This window comes from Vigna umbellata, chromosome 1 (assembly GCF_029865625.1).
Source record: "Vigna umbellata cultivar VRB3 chromosome 1, Vumbellata_1.0, whole genome shotgun sequence".
NCBI lineage: Eukaryota > Viridiplantae > Streptophyta > Magnoliopsida > Fabales > Fabaceae > Vigna > Vigna umbellata.
This window is the reverse complement of record NC_142165.1, coordinates 17665270-17686749: the sequence shown is the minus strand read 5'-3', so window position 1 is coordinate 17686749 and position 21480 is coordinate 17665270. Positions and strand designations below refer to the sequence as shown.

Below are 21480 nucleotides of genomic sequence, written 5' to 3'. Positions count from 1 at the left end.
ATATACAAAATTATACACATTAACTCAAGAAATCTAATCATTAATGCAAGTATGAAAATATGTTGTAAAAAGCAACATTCCAACCAGGTTAAAATGACTCAATATTTAAATGCCTCCAAAACATGAGACCTAATTACAACTAGTATGAATAAACTTCATGATAAATACTTTATCACATTAATTTTTCTGAGTGATAAATCTTAACAAAATTTAATTTTAAATTAACAATGTTATTTTAATTTTTCTTATAAGAATTTTTACCAAAGGCCCTGGTAATCATTGAAATCACTGAAATGAGATGGATAATGAACATCTCCTAAGAAATCCCTCTTTATAACCTGTGGAGGGTACTATTCTCTTCCCCCATCATTACACAATCAACAAACCTTTCCCAAATAACTTTATCTGTATATCTAGTGTTACAGAGGTCATATGTACAAGTTCATTTGGGAAAAGGGGTAAATACAGTATGCACAGCTTTTACAATGTAACTGAAACAAGAGTTATTTTGGTACATTGAAGATTGAGCTAAAAATTCCTCGAAAAAGTACCGATACTAGAAGCACAACTTCAAAACCACCTCATTGCTTTTTTCCCTTTGTCAATCTTTTTCTCCTCGCAGGGGATGAGTACCCTTAATTTAATATGCAGCAGAAGTTAGTGTGTTTAACTTAGCACCCTCCTACTGTTGTATCACTGAAATAAGCTGTGATGGCCTTCAATTTATTATTTAAATAAACTTTCTCCACCTAGAACCACCATAGACGAAGGGGTTAATTTTCAAGAGATAGATATTTAATAAGCCACCAAAGAATACAATGATATAAATCCCCTATTGGTTATATTATGCTTCACACAAGAACAGTGAAGATAATGCAGCATTGATAATCAATTATAACGTGGCTTGTTTCTTTTCCTAGTCAACCTATATACATGTGTCATTGTTAACATAGAAAAGTGGTCCTCAAACCAGCCTCTAACGAGTACACTAGGGAAATTGAACACCCTAAAACACTAGTTAACGGAAGACAATCAAAGAGTTACCACATTGTACACCCATATTCTTGTGTATTATGTTACACCACTTAGGCCTTTAAGAAATACAATAACCTAGTCATATAAAACATAACTTCGTCTCAATAGTTTACCGAACAGATACTCATCATCAAACTATCAACAATAAAATACTCTCAACCCCGGTAAGACATTGTCTCACACTCTGCCCCTCGCTCTTTTTTTCCGTTTACCTTAAGAGGTAGGGGTTATTTATATATACACTTCAAACTAAAGCACATCAAACAGATAAGAAGTTGAAATTACCTCTAGTGACCATGGTGGACTGGATGACAGAGATAACTCAGCCAATTGGTTGAAATTGATATTTCTTGGAAGGAACATGACAATTCTGGAAGCAATCTCCTTTGCAGCACTAAACAGTGTATGACTACGCAGGAGCAGCTTTAAGTTAAAATGGGATTGTAAAAAGGTATGTATCTTTGCACCAAGAAAACAGAAATCTAAATGGGAGATAAAATTCAAAAGCTGCAACAGAAAGGAAGCAAGTACCTACCCATCATGAGGTCTAAGCATTGTCTTCATGTCATAAGTAGTAGCCTTGAGATAATCAGGTCCCCCCCATGGTGGAGATAAGAAAACGGTATCAGCCTGCAAGACAATATACTGTCAATTTGTCAAACTACCCCGAAGTATATTACTTCTAAAAGTTGACTAACTTCCAATCATATTACACTATCCATAATCTAGGATAAAATTTTATTTCTTTTGTCATCCATTTTCATATGAAATTGTAAAGGCAACACCATACCAAATCCAAGAGGATGTAAACCAGGGAATAAAGAAAGGAACACATATCACATACCTTTGAAGCATAGAAAAAGAACAAAATTATAATATTTAGAAGTAAAACTTTCTTAACCACACCCGTTTTGGTAGGCCAAGAAAGAACTGTGCCCAACCGCCCATCTGTGTTCCCCCTCTCACTTCTTACAAAGATTCACACCCAGGTGTTAATGATTTGATACACTATACATCGCACAAAAATTACAGTGATGATCTGATTTTTCAAGGAATTTTAACATCTTTGAGCAGCAAATTAACAAGTATAACATATCTGACAAACTATTAAAATACGAGCTACATGATAATTATGTTGAGGCTTTCTGGAATGTTTATAAGAAATACAGATTACAGGAACTTGTATGGCTTCGGCTAGACAAGGGTTTCAAATCTTACACATCTGTTATGGACCTCTAGTTCAAATCTTGAGCGAAAAAAACAGGAGATGAAAGCAGTCATCAGGGTACAGATTATGATAAAATATGTTCAATAAGCAAGATGGCAAAGCACAAGTATCACCATGTATTGCTAAAGTAAATTGGAAGGTGTAGGTTATAGAGCACAATTACACGGGTAACATTAGTGTAAAAAAAAAGTTTTACTCAAGCTTACGTTCAATGCTTTTATTATTCATTTTAAGAATCCAAAAAGAAGCATCCTAGCCATTACATATCAACAATGGCATTGACATCCCCCAAAGCAAGTAATATGAAAACTTCAATACCTTTAACTTTGGTGCCAAGAGGAAGAAATCACCAACTATAAAGTCAATTTGATCAACCACCCCATAAATAGCAGCATTATGCCTAGCATAGTCAATCTTCAACGAATCAATATCGATCCCAATTACATGCCCACAACTGTAATATCAAGTCATTGTCAATTACAGAGATCAAAACTTATATTTAAAGATTAGTTTTCTCAAAGTAAGACATAATCATTTCACCAAATTTACAACATTATGACTGAATAGTGGAAGTTTAAACAAAACCATTGTTTCATAGTGGAACAAAACTAGCAATCAGGCCAGAATAACTTGATTGGACAAAAATGGTAAGAATCATTATGTCTTTATCCAGTTTAACAGTAAAAATGAAATGAATATTAACAATTTGTTGTTGGTAGTTACTAGACTATATAAATTGGATTACTAAGCACAAAATAAACCAAAGAGAGAAGAATAAGAACATATGTTAATCATCTAATATATGCTAAGTGAATGCCAACACCTATAACCATGCAATATATGCATTAACAAATTTTGCATGAGGGCAACACAATGTTCTTAGAGTTAAATATGGGATTCACTAGGTGGGAAGTCCAACTAGAAATGTATTATTTTGTGTCAGATGAAGTGTGATATTGCATCCATAAATTGACCCTTTTGAACATGAAGGCACTAAGAGGTAGGCTCACCAGATACATCACACAAATCCAAAGTAGCTTAGAACACAAGGAGGAAAGTGTGCATGAATGAGATAATAACAACAAACCCAAGGGCGTGTTTAATGTCTTTCTTGTTCTAAGTTATATTAACGAAATTCATGTTGCTAAAAGAATATATTAATCATAATAAATGTTAATTTATTTTCTTTCTTTGGAAAAATACAGAACTTTTTTATGAGTTGTTGACAACCATTCCGCACACATTATCATCATAGCTGACAAAAATTAAAATTACTATAAAATATATCAACAGTGAGTAATTCCTATTCAGTCCTCACCGTCGTGCAAATTGGATAGAGTTCCCACCAACACCAGTGAAGCAGTCAATTATCATGGCACTAGCACAACGTATTGCTTGATGCTGAGCAATAGCCTCTGGAGTGACAGAAAACCATCCTTCCTCGTCCATCTTTACACCATCATCAAATCTAGAGAACAAAGTATACCTCTGACACCAATATTTGGCAATTGTAGCAGAATATGATTCAGGCGTTTCTTGAAAGTGCATATCTGCAAAAATGAAAAAAAAAAAAAGCTTAACACAACAGCAAGATCTATCAATTTTTAATAACACGCTGCCTTTACTCAGCAAAATCTATACTTAGAATTAATATGTTCCATGATGACAGGAAATCAGTTTTTATCAATCAAAATCATACAAGCACCAATCCAGAATTTTAGGTCTTTGACTCGGAACAGAAAAGCTGTCACATAAGAATGTATCAAATCTTAACATAATTTACTCCTAGTAGAAAGTATTGTCATATCATTGGATCCAATTAGCTATGAGATTATTAGAATAGCAGCGACATTGCAAAGGCCAAAGAACAAAGCAGTTACCACGATTGAAATGTTGGCACAATCCTTCAGCTTCATTACATAATTTCCTCTGCCTTTGCCTTCTTACTTTCTTCCCACATTTTAACGTGGAAGGTTCACATTTAGATTCCAATCCAGACATATCAATTGCCGTGTTTTCCAAGGGTGTATGATTAACCTCTGGTGCTACTTGAATGCGTCTATCATTAGAGCTGCAAAGTACATTGGTTGATAAAAGAATCAGAAAAGCAAGTTAAGACATCCACACTCATAAAATTCTTGTGAGATATAAATCAGTCTCAAGCCTCCACTTAGAAGCCCGATATTGGTATTTTTATTCGTGTCATCCCTAATCATCTAATTAAAAAGATATAAGCTATGAGTGGAGCTACGCTGCATGATTTAAGCCTGACTGTTTTACCTAACTTGAACTTTTGGAGAGCTAACCATTGACATTTTCTAACCACTTCTAGTTTTTTATTGAAAGGCCATCAACTTTGCAATTACATTATCTTTCTCGGAAAAAGCTATTAGACATATTTAGACGACAGAAAAACATAAGATAAAGGTTTAGCATTTATACAAGGTGCAAACAATTACCTAACATTGCAATGTGAAGAGCTTTAAACAGATAATTTTTTCAAAATGATTATATGATAGTTTATAGGATTTATTTCAATGGTTTGAATTAGAGCTAGAGCAAACATTACCAAATAATATGATCTGGCATACTTGATACTGAGCAGCATGAAATTCCACAATTGCAACTACATCTCTCAAGACACTCGTCTGAATGATCAAGAGATTGGTTTTCACTATTTGTAGTGATATCAGAGACCAAATTGTCTGCAGCAACTCCAATCTCAACAAGGCACTCTTCATGTTGCTTTCCTTCCATGTTCTCTTCAATCAAGGTTTCCTCAGGTGCTTTAGTGAAATTTTGTATTCCACACCCCTCTGAAGACTTAAGAGTTTCACTATCATCTGATTCAGTACACCCACCAATTACCAGATGTTCCATCCCTGACGGTGTGTCCCACGTAGAAGTGCGTGTGCTGATATTGTAGAAGTACGTTCTCTTATAATAAGTATCCCAGAAGGCCATCCAGTCTCCAAGCACGGCATAATTATTTGAAACATCATTTCTGTCACATCCAATACCTTCTGAGCTCACAGGAAGCAACTCGGATTCAATAAGCTGTGGAGGACAAGTGGCATCACTGTCGTCATTGCAAATAGTCTCACAATCTGTACTTTTTCCAACAGTCGGTGAAACTTTTAAACATTCACCGTCCACCAAACACTCATCATATTCTGCCCCACAATAATTGACACCACCACCTGTCAAATGGCTTTCAGCAGAGACAGCAGAATCTGAAAAAGGTGTAGTTTTCAAATCAACATAATCATTACTGATTAAAAAGTCACCATCCTGAGCATCATTAGCCGCTACCTGATTTATATTATCATCATTTATCTCCCTGGACACACCACTAGCAGACCCCGTAGAGCAGGCTGAATTATCTACTTCACAAGAGGCATACTGCGTCATATCAATATCCATGGCACCCTCACAATAAGAAGATTCACTTTGGCCCAGCATTGATATACAAGATAAAGGAATACTAGTTTTTTCATGAAATTTTGCAGGAGACACAATCTCCTCCGTACTCGTTTCAAATAGGGTTTTATCTGCAGAGTTGTGATAAGTATCAGGATGCTTCGAACGTTTACCCTTTTTTTTTCCTTTTAATGGTCCTTTTTTCTAGAACAAGATAGACCAAAAATATCATCAATAGCAATCTAGAAAGTAATAATGGAATCATACAGCACAGGACATAAATGGTAGAGGAGTACCAGTAGGGATGCTCTCATTTAAAAGAAAATTTGATATAAGAAAACTAAAATCATGTCCTTCATGGAACTTGTTCAGATCACCACTGTATCAACAACTATTGTTGAAATTATTACAAAGACAGATATCAACTATATAGCTTTAAACTTTTTTTTTTCTGTAATTCAATCTGGACATCACTATTTCTTAATCAGAACCAGAGCTGACAATGCGTGAACCAGCCAAATCTCTTCCACTACCGTGTTAATAAGTTAGGTTCACAAGCTAACAACTAAGTAAGCATTTGGTTTTATTGTGGCATCACTAAACTCATATTAAAACTAAATATGTAAGAGAAAAGGTGAAGTTCATTGTGCAACAACAGTTCAAGCATGCCACGTGGCCTGATTTGTTGAGCCTAAAGGGTTTGCTTACCATAGAGTTTGGGCTTGGTTAATTAAGCTCGTTATCAAACTCGAACACTAGTGAGCTTAGATTTCAAAATGAGTCAAGTTTGATGAGAAGACAAACGGACTTATTTTCTAATCCAACATTGAGCCTAAACTGTAATATTTTTTTATTGGGGGAAAAGCTTGAACAGTGGATTTTCACTACTGTAAAATGAGAGGTACACTTTAGAAGAAAAGAAGAGTATATACTTACAGTCATTGATTGGAAAGTTAATACAGAAGATTTTTTGTTACAAAAAATTAGGGAAAGAAGACGGGGTGCCAGTCCAAGGCCAAGGAAAGCTTCCAGATACTCACAAAAGTGGTTTTAAGATCAATAATTTTGTTTGGAAGAGAAAAAAACTCATTTTTTTTTCATTTACATAGGAAGCAAGGTTATCAAACTGAGAGTTTACGTAAACTCGTGAGAGTCTCGACTCATAAATTCAACTCGTAAACTCGTAAGAGTTTACTTCAGATGAAAAAATATTATATAAATAATATCTTAATTCAAATAAGTTTACAAAATTATATAACTTTAAATAAATAAAATTTATAGATATATTGTTCATAAAAATAAATATTGTAAAACACAAATACTTAGATTATTGTCATTAATTTTGATGCATTTCATTAAGGAGGTGAGGTGATGGCATGACCATGGAGAGAGATAGAGGGGCGCGAAAGATAGTGACAATCAGGTCATGAAACCCTAAACTCCAAACGACCTCGTTTTTTTTTTATTTTTCTTCCTTTCAAGCTTGCAGAATGCGATTCTACATGATCCTACCGATTTCACAGTCAATTATACCGAGTTTACACAGAAAAGAGTTTACTTCCGAGTTAACTCGGAAGTCATGTCTGGGAACTTAAACTCGTATGTTTACGAGTTAACTCGAGAGTTTGATAACTATGACAAGAACAGAATGCAAAAGGTAAAAAAAAAAGCTATTTTTTGGTCCTGCCTAGGGGGTTTCCTTCATCCCTAAATACTAATGTCACTTGCTGAAATGTAAAAGGGAAAGAAAACTATTGTGCAACAATCACAAGCTACAAATTTTCATCATATACATCAAAGCTACTTATTTTCAGGGGGAAAAACTTAAAACAGATTTCAGCCATTATCTCGAATACACAGTTGAAATCCAAACACAGCTAAAATCTCCCAAAAAAATAACCCTTCCCAAACACGATATCAGCAGTCGATTGTCCAAACAACGGCTATACCCCGAGTATTTTCCTCACTTGACAGAGAATCCAAAAACTACTAAAGCATTCAGCCAAAATAATTAATCTGTATGCATACCTCCCTCTTTGACTGGAAGGAAAGAGGAAGCCCCAATTCATCCAGCTGTTTGTTAAGCTCCAAATCCTCGGGTGTAACAAGGCCAGTAGATTCTTCTGCATAAAAAAAAGAAAAACAATAAATAAACTCCACCACGCACAAAAAATACCACACCGAGGTTGAGAAGAACTTGCCAGGAAGAGGGTCAGAACCGTGATTGTCAGCCAATTTCTAACACGCATCAGAATTCCAAAAGAGATAAATGTTTCAGTAAAAAAAAAGAAAATAAAAAGAAACAGAGAAAGAGAGGGAAAATAACGTTACCAGATGTTCAACTGAGTAAGAAACCTGAATGCCATGGTCCCTACAAAAACCAGAAAGGGTAATAAAGTAAAACCTAGTTTTAAGAGTGCAAGAAGAACAAAGAAAGAGAGAGAATAGAAGAATGTGTGAGTGAGTGAGTGAGTGAGAACTAACCGGAGAAAGACTTGCGTGACCTTGAAGAGAGAACCAAGGGCTTCGATAGCGGGACCTTCGTAATCGGAATCCGCGATGATCATGTCTCTGTCCTCAAAGCTACAGAAGAGTCACGGCGGAACGGTTACAGTGTCTTCTTCTTCAGTTGCTTCTTCTTTCGCAAACTATGCAACCCCTTTATATACTTCACAAATTTAAAATTAACTTTTGGCACATTTTGTCCAAAAAGAGCATATATAATTTTAATGTAATAATCTATAATATATATTATTATCAAACTAATTTAATTTATATATTTAATGTTTATTTAATTTTGTGAAATATTTTTTCAATTATGATAATATATTCAATGAAATATTAATTATAACTTTCTTTAAAATATGAAAAATATATAACTGTATAATATAATGTGATATTTGTGATTGACTGAATTTAATTTATCCACGTGTAATTAATAATTTGAACTGTTTTATATGCGTGGATAACCATGGAAAATATTTCGCTTTATATCACCATTTTTTCGCTGCCTGTTATATTACATCAAAATTTAGTTTTATAAACTCTAAGTAATTATAACAAAAATAGATTTAATTATCTGAACATGTAAATTGAACTATCATAGATTCATCTTTATTCTATAATAACCACAGACAAAACTTATAATCATCATGCTTTCAAAACTTTCCGAAATGCATAATAAATTTTGATCAAACTTACTCTATTTTCCATTAGAATTCCTAATGTAGACTCTTAGTAAAGAATAAACAAATCCTTCAAGAAGAATTAAAGCAAAAATATCTTAGGGAGAAGGTAATTTTTTCTGTAATAAAATTTGAATGATTAATTTTTTTATTTGTGAATTTTATTTAAATAATAAAATAATCAATATCAGCTATGATGTTGGTTGAATATAGTGAGAAATTATATATGGAACTAATCTCTCTCGTGTTGAATATACACATAGGGTCCTCTATATATAATAGAAGAAATATGAACTAAGCCAAAATACAAATAAAAAATTAATAACAAACTAACTAAAGATAAAAGATAAATATAAAATAAAGATAATATATCTAACACTCCACCTCAAGCTAGTACATACATAAGTACCATGTTACTAATATAATTTACCAAGGTCTTGGTGAAAATATCTCATTATGTACTCGAGTGATACCAAATTGCTAATGGTTTGCAAGACAACATAGAAGACGAAATACCAACCCAATCCCCCTCCTGAGCAACAAATCTTGGAGGTTGCTTCATGTAAATCTATTCTTGCAAATCGCCGTTGAGGAATTCCACCCACGGATAAAGAGGTAATTGTTGAAGAGCCACCACGCTATAAATAAACTAACAAAAATCATCTTTTCCATAGAAAAAAAAACATATATGAATGGGTCAAATGCAATGGTGACAAAAGAGAGGTCAAAAGAGACAGCAGCGGAAGAAGCCATAAATGAACAGGAGACAGAAACTATAAAAATCAAAGATTCTCCAATCGAGGCACCTGAAGGTAATCTCAGTGCTCTGAATAGTTGTTTGAGAGGAGACAAGACGTGCAATAACACACTATGAACCTGACTTTGATATCATGTTGAATATAGTGAAAAATTATATTTGGGATTAATCTCCCTTTTGTTCAATATACACATAAGATCCTCTATTTATAATACAAGATATATAAGTTAAGTCTTAACAAAATAATTAAAGATAAAAGATAAATATAAAATAAAAATAATATATTCACAATACTAAACAATTAAATAAGTCATTACATTAAAGTCCAGTTCAATGTCATTAAAGAATTAATGTTTGAATAAGTCAATTAAAGAGGCCGGTTAATGTTTTTAGAAAATTTAAAATGCTTTATAATAAAATGTTATTTAGGTAAGAAATTTAAAAAATAAATTAAAATTTTGGTATTTCATTTGAGTAATTAAGTTACTTAAAAATAATAATTTAAAATTCTAATTAAAATTTGAATATCCTTATTTCTGAATTTCATATTTTGAGAAAAGTTTGAATTTATATTTATTTAAGTGAATCTAATTCAATTTAACTTAAAATAGACTCAATTTGATCTAACCTTCGATTTATTCAACTTAATTTAATACAATTCCAATCAAATTAACATGACTTAGGCAAACATAACAATATTTGTCTCTTACGTACCTCGATTCATCCCAATATGGACCTAACCAAATTTTATTTGACATTAGCTTAGTTCAACTTGATTAAACATGATTTTGTCTTGACTGAACGTGACTTATACTTGAGTTGACTCAACTTGACCTAGACTCAAGTTAGTTTGCTCTAACTTGTTGATGTTGACTAAGTTCGATTAAACTTAGACTGACTCTAATCAATCTAGGTCTAAAATGACTTAGTTTGATTTGGGATAGGATCTACTTAACTTGATTTTGATTAAGCTAAGCCTAATCAAGTCTTAACCGAATTAGGATCCAACTCAAATGAATGTGGGTCGATCCTAACTCAATCTAACATGAGCTCGAACCGATTTAGCTCGACCCATGACTAGTCGACTTAACTAGACTTTATTTGTTTAGATTTATTCTACTTTATTAGTCTCAAACTAACTTAACTCAACTTGAGTTTAAGTAAACTTTGCTCAACCCAAGTTGTTATAATATTACTTAAATTAAACTAATTAAACTCAAAGTAAGCTTAAGTCAATTTTATTTTGACTCTAATCTAGGTTGATCTGGACTCCAATTTAGGTTGACTTAATTCAACTTTACATTAAATCTAGGTGTTGTCTTATCTAGGTATCACCTCTTTTCCATAATTTGGAAATAATTTTGTTTAAAGTAAATTTAGAAAAAAAAATACAAAATTAAAATGATATAATATTCCACAATCATATTTTAAAATATTTTCAATCAAGTTTAAAATTAAGTAAAAATAATATAAACTTAACATGTTATATTAAAAAAGTACAAATCTTAATTTAGCGTAAAATTTTTAATTTACCTGTAAGAGTTCGTTAAATCACCCACAATTTCCCAGGGGAGACCCTCAAACACGCTCTCCACGGTGAAACAATTACCGGTGCAGAGAGTAATAATGGAAGACGGCGAAACGACGGAGGAGGTGGTTGCCGTTCCGGTTTCAAATAGCGAGGGCGTCGGTGACGAGCAAATGTTTCCGCATTCCCCTCGACAACGCGATTCGGACGAGGAGTCTCCGCAAGAATCGTTGCGTAAAACGAAAGCTTCAATAGAAAACATCGTCGCCGAGATTCTCGCTCTGAAGAAACAGGCCGAACCCAAACCACTCCTCACTGTCCGACTCAGAGAGCTCCTCACTCAAACGTTCCTCCATTTCGTCACTCTTCGCCAGGTTCCTCACGCGCTAGGGTTTTATCTTCGCAATGCGACGTCGTAACGGAACTAACTAACGCGCGTTTCGCTTTTTCAGGCCAATCGCTCCATCTTGTTGGAGGAGGAGCGCGCGAGAACGGAAACTGAGCGTGCGAAGGCGCCTCTGGAACTCACCACGCAGCAGCTTCAGAACCTGATATACGAGAAGAGTCACTACGTGAAGGCAATAAAGGCGTGTAACGATTTCAAGTCCAAGTATCCTGATATTGAGCTGGTGTCGGAGGGAGAGTTTTTTCGTGACTCGCCGCAGGGTATGAAGGACTCCGTTTTGTGTAGTCACAGTGAACATAATCTCGTGCTGAAGAGACTCAATTTTGAGTTGTTTCAGGTGAGTAGCATTTGCTTATTTTATTTATTTGTTTTTATTGAATCAGACATGGTTAAGAGTTGTTAAAGGCTTAGGAGTTGGAAATGTTTGAAGTTCTACTGTTTTGTTGCGTGTGGGATTTTGTGGATGAGTGCTGTCAATGTGGCCACAATTGCGGTATCGTTGTGTTCCTTGATTCTGGGGATAAATACGGTGAATGTGACTATAACTGTAATCCTTGCTGTCACGAGCATCGTAAAAATCGTGACAATAATATTGAATCGTGCTGCACATAATTGTGGTTGTATTGCGGGCGAAACAATCTTAAAACCTTGACTATAATTTCGAAATTGCAGCTGCGGTTTAAAACCTTGTACGCACTCTGGAAAAATTTAATGTATTCTATGTTGAGCCTACACTTAATATATTGTGCTCTCAGGGTATTCGATTCTTCATATTAGATGTTTAATACGCTAAAGAAACTTTGTGATATTGTAGTTTGGCAAGTTCCAGGATTTACCTATGTCTTAGTATTATTATGGAATATAGTTTTTGTCCAAAAAAGGAACCAAGAGAATGGAAATATTTGATTTTCAGATCTTGGTAAATGTTGAATTGTACTATTGTGGTCATGGATGGTTTTGCTTCCGGCACAAGTTTTGTATTGACAAGCTAACACGTTCTTTAAAAGAAGGATTGGAGGGTAAATAGATGGTGGCGCCCTGTGTCAACGTGTCTCTGTATTTGAGAGAGGTATACGGATTTATATAAATATAAATATGCAATAGATTGAAGATACCTGACTTGATACTTTGTGGATAAGCGGTTTGAGAGCAACATCTTTATGCATTTTCCCACTAAATGAGTGTGGAGATTTAGATTAGTCATTTAATAAGCATATATACCTACAATGTTAGACTTCAGGTTGGGAAGTTCATTGTCCCATTAATTTATATTTAAAGCTTGTAGTAGTAAGTTGCGTTTTCTTGCTAATGGTGAAATAAATGTGCTTGTACTTATATTTGCAATGTTGTATCAGCGCAAGGAGCTTTGCAAGCTTCATGACAAACTGGAGCAGAAAAAGAAAACTCTTTTGGAGACAATTGCAAACCGAAAGAAGTTCTTGTCTAGCCTCCCTTCACATCTCAAGTCTCTCAAGAAAGCATCCTTGCCAGTGCAAAATCAACTAGGAGTTCAGCATACTAAGAAACTAAAGCGGCATCACTCAGCAGAGTTGCTTCCACCACCTCTTTATGTGATTTACTCACAGCTGTTGGCTCAAAAGGAGGCGTTTGGAGAATCTATTGATGTGGAGATTGTAGGAAGTGTCAAAGATGCTCAATCTTTTGCCCACATTCAAGCTCACAAGGACACTGGTAATTGAGAGTTGATGTTTCAATTCTAGCATTTTATCGATTGGAATCTATGTTATCCATTATCCAGTACTATTAGCAGCTTCGGTGTATCTGCTGGTGCAGGACTATAAATTTCAATGTTTCAGTATCTTGTAGGTGATTCAATTCCAGTCCCCCGAATATCACTTATGTATTACCTGGAATTTAGCTGCTGTTTACAATAGGTTATTAAATAGTTTCAACACTAATCACTGGATAATGAGTAAACGAAACGAAGTTTATTGCTAGATTTAAAGTGCCATTGTCATTACTAATGGTCTTCACTCATGTTGCTTTTAATATTTTCCATATTTCTCATTTTGTTTGCTGTGGTTTCATCTCTCAGGCATTTCCACTACTGTAGCGAGTCCGAAATTGGAAAATGATGAACCTGATGAAGATGGTCAGAGACCGAGTAAAAGGCCAAGGAGGTTTCAAGGCAAGGAGAGCCTTGACCAAGTAGGAATATTTCAAGTCCACCCACTTACAGTCAATCTCCATATTTATGATGACGAAGTCTCTGATTTAGAGTCTGCAAACCTCGTTACTCTAAATTTTGAGTACATGATGCAGTTGAATATTATATGTGTCGGGATCAAAGCATCTATTGATGGTCCTGAGAATGACATCTTAAGCAATTTGTTCCCTGATGACACAGGTCTCGAGCTTCCTCACCAGGTTTGGGCATCTTGTTTACCTGTCTATCTGCAACTTTCGTTTTTTCTATCCCCGTTGCATTTATATGTCATTTGTTTTTGTTTGGATGGTGATGCAGTCGGCTAAGCTCTATGTTGGGGATGCTGTAATGTTGTTTAATTGCGATAGAACTTCACGTCCTTACAAATGGGCTCAGCACCTGGCTGGTATTGATTTCTTGCCCGAGGTGGCTCCATTGCTGCTTGCTAGACGTGAAACTCCAGACGGTGGTGAAGGAGCCAAAGGTGAAGATTTCGTACCGAGCATTTCACAATATCGCCAGCATAACCGATTGCAGACAGTTCTGCAGAAAATTCGTTCAAGGATAAAAGCACGTTTGGTTCTTCAATAACAAGTCATTTTCTTATATTTTTACAGTTTTAGAATAGGAAGTATCCTCCTGGGTGTTCATTGAACTGAAAACAATGCAGTCTGAAAAGCTTGCTTTTGGTCTATGTTTTGGTTATATTATTGTAACTCACATCTTAGTTATTTGGTTTACCTGCTGTAAATACTTGTAACCTATATTTTTTAGGATTTTGTTTTTTTATCCCTTTGTTGAAATTACATTATATTTTGGAGGTCCAAAGTATCATGCTTGTAACTGTGGCTTTTGATGGTTACTACTTCTGAATAAAAAATATGAATTTTTTTTTTTTCATAAGTTAAAATCAAAGATTACTTTTATTATAAACATTAATGTCAATATCAAATCCAAGAACAAGCGCTCAGGAGATTTTAGCTACTTCTACATGCACTGTCACCTTGGTAGAAAAAGACATTAACTAATTAAAAAGTACAACTAGTTTTCTTATTCAAAGTATAATCTTTAGGTTTAATCCTTTTCGACATCCCTATTTATGTACGAATGTCTCAATTGGGTCCTCGTTTTTTAAAGTGTATCAAAATGGTCCTTAATTTTGAAAATTGATATCAATCGAGTCCTTTCCGTTAGTCCTTTCCGTTAAGTTGAGTGGATGCTGAGATGACGAACGAACGCTCCTCGTTCGCTGGTGGACGAGCGTTCGTTCGCTGGTGGACGAGCGTTCGTTCGTCATCTCAGCATCCACTCATAATTTTTTTAACGCCGTCCAGCCAACTTAACGGAAAGGACTCGATTGATATCAATTTTCAAAATTAAGGACCATTTTGATACACTTTAAAAAACGAGGAACCAATTGAGACATTCGTACATAAATAGGGATGTCGAAAAGGATTAAACCTAATCTTTAATATTTAATTTAAAATGATTTGAAAACTTCCTAAATGTATTTTCATACTATTTTCAAGGCATTTGTTAACAATTAAACCCCTACTAGTTACTTGTAATGGAATAAAGTTGATGATGACGATGCTCTTTTCAGTTTATGCACATTCCAGCCAAAGAAAGAAACAATGAGGAAGCGAGTGGACAACTAAGGTTAACTACCAATTCTCTTGTCATGCAAAGTCAAATCTCCATAACAAAATGCTGAAGTTTTGGAATCCATATATTTATATACATTTTCTGGTAAAGTCTACAATCGTGACCACACTCATACGCAATAATGTTTTCTTTATTAAGCAGATAATATCCAAAAGCATAAGACCTGGACTATCTGCATCATACGCATATAAATTTTAAATGTTATTTTCTACTCATATGGCATTACTTAATTTGCTCCTCCATATATAGTTTGCAGACAGCTAGCCAAAGCAATATTTGTTAAACTTGTTCCAGCAAGTTCGAACAATTCTATGTCTCCATTTCAGTTATTGTTGGTAGTAGCAGTACTGCTTCTGTGGGTGTGGTCAGAGGCTACAGTTAATGCAAATGATGATGAGATAAAAAGGAGCAGCATAGAGAAGTGCTCAATGTTGAAGTCGAAGATTGTTGTGAACATTGGAGCAGCCGTAGAGTTGAGTTCTCGAGTGGGAAAGGAAGAGAAGATAGCAATGGAAGTTGCAATTGAAGATGTGAATCGACAGAGCTGCTATGAGCTTGCCTTGAACTACAGTTATAACGTTCATCGCAACCCATCATCTCCCACCATCTTCGCTGCCGGTAATTTTCAGTTACTTCACATTCTTCTCAAACTCAACCTCAACCTCTACCTCTGTAACTAAATCATCTACTTCAACCTGAAAACAAATACTCCTACTTAATTAATTAACAATTATCCTAAATTAATTTTAATGTTATATATAATAGGTTTTTAGTACATGACTTTGAATTTCTCTCTGTTCAACGCCAATGATCTGTAAAAGTGGGATTGAAGTTCAATGTGTCTTGAAAAGTGGTTTGGCATAAAACAAACACACCCTATGTTAATAACGCTTACTAAAAGTATATAATTTTAGTGATACAAAATAATACTCAGTTCAATTTTGAAAGCAACTAGAGTTTAAATATTAGAAAAATAATTTTTTGTGTACTAAGTATAATTAAAATGATTATCATAAAGTAAGCATAAAATCACTGTACATGGAGTAGAGACCATTTTTATATGAAAATTAAACCAGTCATACTTTTGAAAAATCTAAACCATTCATTATCTAATACACTTCTTTTTTCAAGGTTTCTTATACTAAATTATACCTTACAAATATTTTATCAGATTGATGTTAATTGAACATATTATTAATTAACAAGGCGGTATTAAAAAAAGCTGTATCATCTCAAACAGTTCGATATGTTTAAGTTTATTATTTTTTAATTTCATGATTTTAAAAAGTAACTCATTTTCCTTTTAAGTTAAAAGTTATAATAGAAGAATTATTAAAACACCTTGATAAATCACAAGAGAAGTTCACATGTCCCAGATACTACTAAAAAACATTAAATAACAACCAATTCAAAAAATAAAAAATAGTTAAAACTTTAAATACCAATTTATAAATTAAAAATTATTTGTATATGACATAATAAATAAAAAATTATAATTAATTTATGAATTATAATATAAATTAATCTCTAATATTAATTATCAAATTTTAGTTACTGAAGAACTAGTATTTAAATTATTATTTAATTTATTATTAAAAATTAATTTTCATAGCTAATATTACAAACAAATTTAAATTTTAATTCAAAAATTAATTATAATACAAAAATATTTTAAATATTAATAATTTTTAATTTATAAATTTCTGTCTAAATTATTTACTAAAATGACTAATTATTCTTTATCTTTAAATTTAGTTGTTATTTAATATTTTTTTATAGTATTTTCATGTTTTTCTAAAAAAAAAGAGAGAAATTAAGTAGGATATATATATTTCTCTTTTAAAAGAAAAGAAGAAATATATATTATAATCCTATTTTTTAACTTTTTAAGAAGTTCCTGGACATTTCTTTTTTTTATTTTACGATTGATATTTTAAAACATACTTTTTACATTTTTCTCATATTTTAAAATGAGAATGGATGATCCAAAATATATATAGAAACAAAAAGAAATATTTTTTCACCGAGAAAGCCTATAAGCACACTGTTCAGTATGTGTTCCATTTTTTTCATGCAACTACACAGATCTTGCAAACAACAAACAAGTGCAAGTTGTTGTAGGAACAAAACTCGATGCAGCAACATTATTCCTCTCCATCGACGAAAACTCAAAGGATGTTCCCATCATATCTCTAACCTCAACAGCTACTCCAGAAATAGCTTCAATCCCATTGCCACACTTCATCCAAATGGGCCATGAAGTCACCCTTCACATGCATTGCACTGCATCCATCATACACCAATTCCATTGGCGAAAGGTTACAGCAATTTACGAACACAACAATCTCTTTGCTTCTCATTCAGAGATACTGACAAGGCTCTCTTACTCTCTGCGCCTGGTCAATGCTGAAATCGATCACCATGTAGCTTTTGCTTCAATGACCCTTCTCTCAAACCCAACAGAGATCATAGAACACGAGCTTACAAGGCTCAAGAGCAAGAGCAATAGGGTGTTCTTGCTTATTCAATCCTCCTTGGAGTTTGCCACTTTGCTTTTTCAGAAGGCAAAGCAAATGGGAATGATGGAAAAAGGGTCAGTGTGGATCATTGCAGATGATGTAGCCAATCACCTTGATTCCCTTGATTCTTCTGTCACTTTCAACATGCAAGGTGTCATGGGGTGCAAAACCAACTTCCTGGAAGTGAGTGAAAGGTTCAAACGTTTCAAGTTCATGTTTAGGAGAAAGTTTGCACTGGAATACCCTGAGGAAGAAAGATTGCATCCGAGTGTCTTTGCTCTCAGGGCTTATGATGCTGTTTGGACCATTGCTAAAGCCTTGGAGAGCTCACAGGGAAACTTTTCCTTATCAGAAAATATTTTGCATAGTGATCACGAGGGCCTTAGTGGGAAGATAAGGTTCAAAGGAAGAATGTTATTGGAATCACCAACCTTTAAGATTGTCAATGTTGTTGGAAAAGGTTATAAAGAGTTAGCATATTGGTCAATGGAGTCTGGTTTGAGTGAGAGCCTTGTTGAGCATGAGGTGGTGAACACAACAACAACTAGTGCTGGTTCTGCTAGATTGCTTTTAAGTTCTGTGGATTGGCCTGGTGGGTTGAAAACAGTTCCAAAAGGTTGGGTGTATAATAGTAGTGAGAGAAAGCCTTTGAAAATTGGGGTTCCCGCTGTCGATCCATGTCCTCAGTTTGTGAATGTGAGCCATGATAAGAGACTGAATGAAACCCAATTCACTGGTTTCTCAATCAATGTCTTTGAATCAGTTGTGCAACGCCTGCCTTATCACCTGCCTTTTGTTTTTGTGCCATTTTATGGCTCTTACGATCAGATAGTTGAACAAGTGAACAATAAGGTAAAAATCATTATCCATGCTGATTAAGATCATCATGATCAGAAAAACTTCTCAATAATTGATATATAATGTTGGTATGATGTGTGTTTCTAATACAGTACCTTGATGCTGCTGTGGGGGATATACAAGTGGTGGAACATAGATATGCATTTGCTGAATTCAGTCATCCATATGTTGAATCTGGCATAGCCATGGTGGTGAAAGTAAAGCCAGATAGATCCAAAGAAACCTGGATGTTCATGGACGCTTTCACAAAAGAAATGTGGATGCTGATGGCAGCAATGCATCTGTTCATAGCATTTGTAATCTGGTTCATTGAAGGTGAAAACAATTCGGAGCTGAAGAGTCTTGGGGCCATTCTCTGGTTTTCTGTCACAACATTGTTCTTCATACACAGTAAGTCTCAGTAATGACACTCTAAACTCCTTTATATATCTCTTACAATTCATCAAATCGCCATTCATTACTTACATTTTTCATTCATCAAAATCCTTAATTTGTGTTAGCATTTAGAATATTGAACTTAATTAGAATAAAGGGAAAGTGTAAGAACTCCTTCATATCCTTTTCTAATAGCTATATATATTCACCATTTTTTGTCTCTCTCTATTATGAATGCTTGTGATATGTAGGAGAACCAGTAAATAGCAACTTGGCCAGAGTAGTGCTAGCACCTTGGTTATTTGCTATTCTAATTGTGACACAAAGTTTTACTGCGAGCCTTTCATCCATGATGACAGTGTCCCATCTTGAACCAGCTGTGCCTGATATACAAACACTGCTGAAGACAAATGCAATCATAGGGTGCAATAAGAACACTTTTTTGGTCCATTACTTAGTTGATGAATTAATGGATCATCCTACATTATATTCAAAACTTGCTACATTTATTTTCTTTTTAATAATTCAAATGTAAATACAATTCATTACTTTCTTATGTCCTTTCTCTTTGATTGATGAAGGCATTTCCAAAAGGTTCAAGTTTAGCAATTGACATATCCCGAGCAACCTTAAAGGCCATAGAAAGTGGAGAAGTGCAAAAGCTAGAAGAGAAAATGTTGTCTACAACGAATTGTGGATCTACAAACAACAAAATACAAAATGAACAACTTGGTCCTCAACCTTTCTTTGGCTTGTTTGGCATTTGTGGAAGCATTGCTGTCATAGGTTTATTGGCAACCATTGTTCACTTTGTTAAAAGGAAAGCACAAACATTTATGAATTACCTATTACTGTCACAGTTACAGAGAGGATTGCAGATAATCAAACTTTTTGCTCAAAAGCATCCATACAAGTACAGAAAGACCGCACCTGCCCAAGATGCAAATAGTAGAGAGAATGTATCTCAAAACAATGAGCTAGCTACACCAAGTATTGAGTTACCAATTAACTTCCACACATGACTCATCAACTATGAATTTGGATTCTCTGCTTAGTTTTTTGTGCTTAATAGATACTGAGTTTTAGTGTTTTAAAATATACAGATAAATGATAATCATGACATATTTTTACATTTATTTGACACATAATATAAGGTAAAATAGTCATGTGTAAAGTTTTGTATTTTTGAAAAGAAAAGTGAATAAAAGGTAAATAAGATACTATCAAATCAACGTAAAAAATTTAAATGTGTCAAATAATATTTTTCATATATATAACAGAAGGAGTAGATTCACCTACTTACTTTTATACTGTAATTCTTTAATTCATGTATACTGTGGATATGTATAACTAATTGTACTTCGTTCATTAGTAAGGTGCATTCCCATCACAAAATTTATTAAAAAGTTGAAAAACATTAATTATAAAGTTTTGAAGTGATGCATTACTAAAATGTGGTTGGATGTTGTACGACCATATAATCTCAGTTAGATGTTTAAATCAATAATCAGTATTGCCTTCATTAGCATCCATGAAATCACACCAAAAGCCCAACTTTTAGGAACATATCACCTCAATCCAATTATGTATGACAATGCATATTTGCTTTTAGGTTATTGCTTCCTACACCATATCAAATTTTTTCAGTAGTTAATTATTTGTATAAATGAATGCAAACCATATCATTTTTATCAGTTTTTAAATTAAGTTAAACTTAAAATTTATTATCAGAATTATAATTTAGAATGATTTTAATAAAATATATTATTTATTAAACATATTATTTTCCTCGTTATTTGAACATATCCATTAATATTATGTTCCATTCCTAAATTAACTATAATAAAATTGGGTCATGCTTTTTTGGTGGCCCATGTAACGTTTTTATGACTGAATGGTAAGCATGAGTTGTTGAATTAAAACGTTGAACATGTCCAAAAAAGCTTGAATATCGATGTATGACTAATAACTATTGAGATAGCGACTATGTATACAAATTAACTTAAAATATTAAAGAGGGTTGAATAATTACTCAATTTTGTTTACATTTTCAACTTATTAATTTTCTATGGCATATTATTTTACCATTAAAAAAAGCTAAAATGAGAAGAAAATAAAATTATTAGTAAATAGTAAGGGGAGGGTCCTTGTGAAGATTTGAAGAAAAGAAAAGAAGGGCTTGGAATGGGTTAGGGTCCATCTAAAGGGTGGTGCAATGAATGCGTGAAATTCACGCAAACTTTCAAGAAGGTGAATCTCTTCTTTACGTTCTTTCTATTCTATTCCATTCCATTTCATATACATATGGATCTCCGCCGACAATAGCGTTCTTTTTTT

At 33.8% G+C, this 21480-nt stretch overlaps 2 protein-coding genes and 1 pseudogene across 3 annotated transcripts; 2 read left to right on the top strand and 1 right to left on the bottom strand.

The window, feature by feature from the left end:
- Nucleotides 1-306: 306 nt before the first annotated feature.
- Nucleotides 307-8306, bottom strand: LOC124838144 (S-adenosyl-L-methionine-dependent methyltransferases superfamily protein). Of its 2 annotated transcripts, XM_088098719.1 has the most exons (11): nt 8168-8306; nt 8015-8054; nt 7885-7921; nt 7712-7806; nt 4833-5887; nt 4144-4334; nt 3582-3813; nt 2582-2717; nt 1571-1665; nt 1321-1444; nt 307-749 (listed from the first exon to the last, which is right to left on the bottom strand). In XM_088098719.1, the coding sequence occupies exons 1-11, from the start codon at nt 8248-8250 to the stop codon at nt 672-674; spliced, it is 2166 nt and encodes a 721-aa protein (XP_087954845.1). In that variant the 5' UTR covers nt 8251-8306; the 3' UTR covers nt 307-671. The 2 variants fall into 2 exon arrangements, with proteins under 2 accessions (XP_087954845.1, XP_087954850.1); XM_088098724.1 differs by lacking the exons at nt 7885-7921; nt 8015-8054; nt 8168-8306 and having other exon boundaries at nt 4833-5814; nt 7712-7805.
- Nucleotides 8307-11179: 2873 nt separating this feature from the next.
- LOC124827458 (THO complex, subunit 5) lies at nt 11180-14624 on the top strand. Its single transcript, XM_088098713.1, has 5 exons — nt 11180-11527; nt 11606-11896; nt 12915-13251; nt 13616-13947; nt 14045-14624. The coding sequence occupies exons 1-5, from the start codon at nt 11252-11254 to the stop codon at nt 14315-14317; spliced, it is 1509 nt and encodes a 502-aa protein (XP_087954839.1). The 5' UTR covers nt 11180-11251; the 3' UTR covers nt 14318-14624.
- Nucleotides 14625-15334: 710 nt separating this feature from the next.
- On the top strand, nt 15335-20165 carry LOC124827463 (glutamate receptor 3.2-like; annotated as a pseudogene).
- The last annotated feature ends 1315 nt before the right edge of the window (nt 20166-21480 follow it).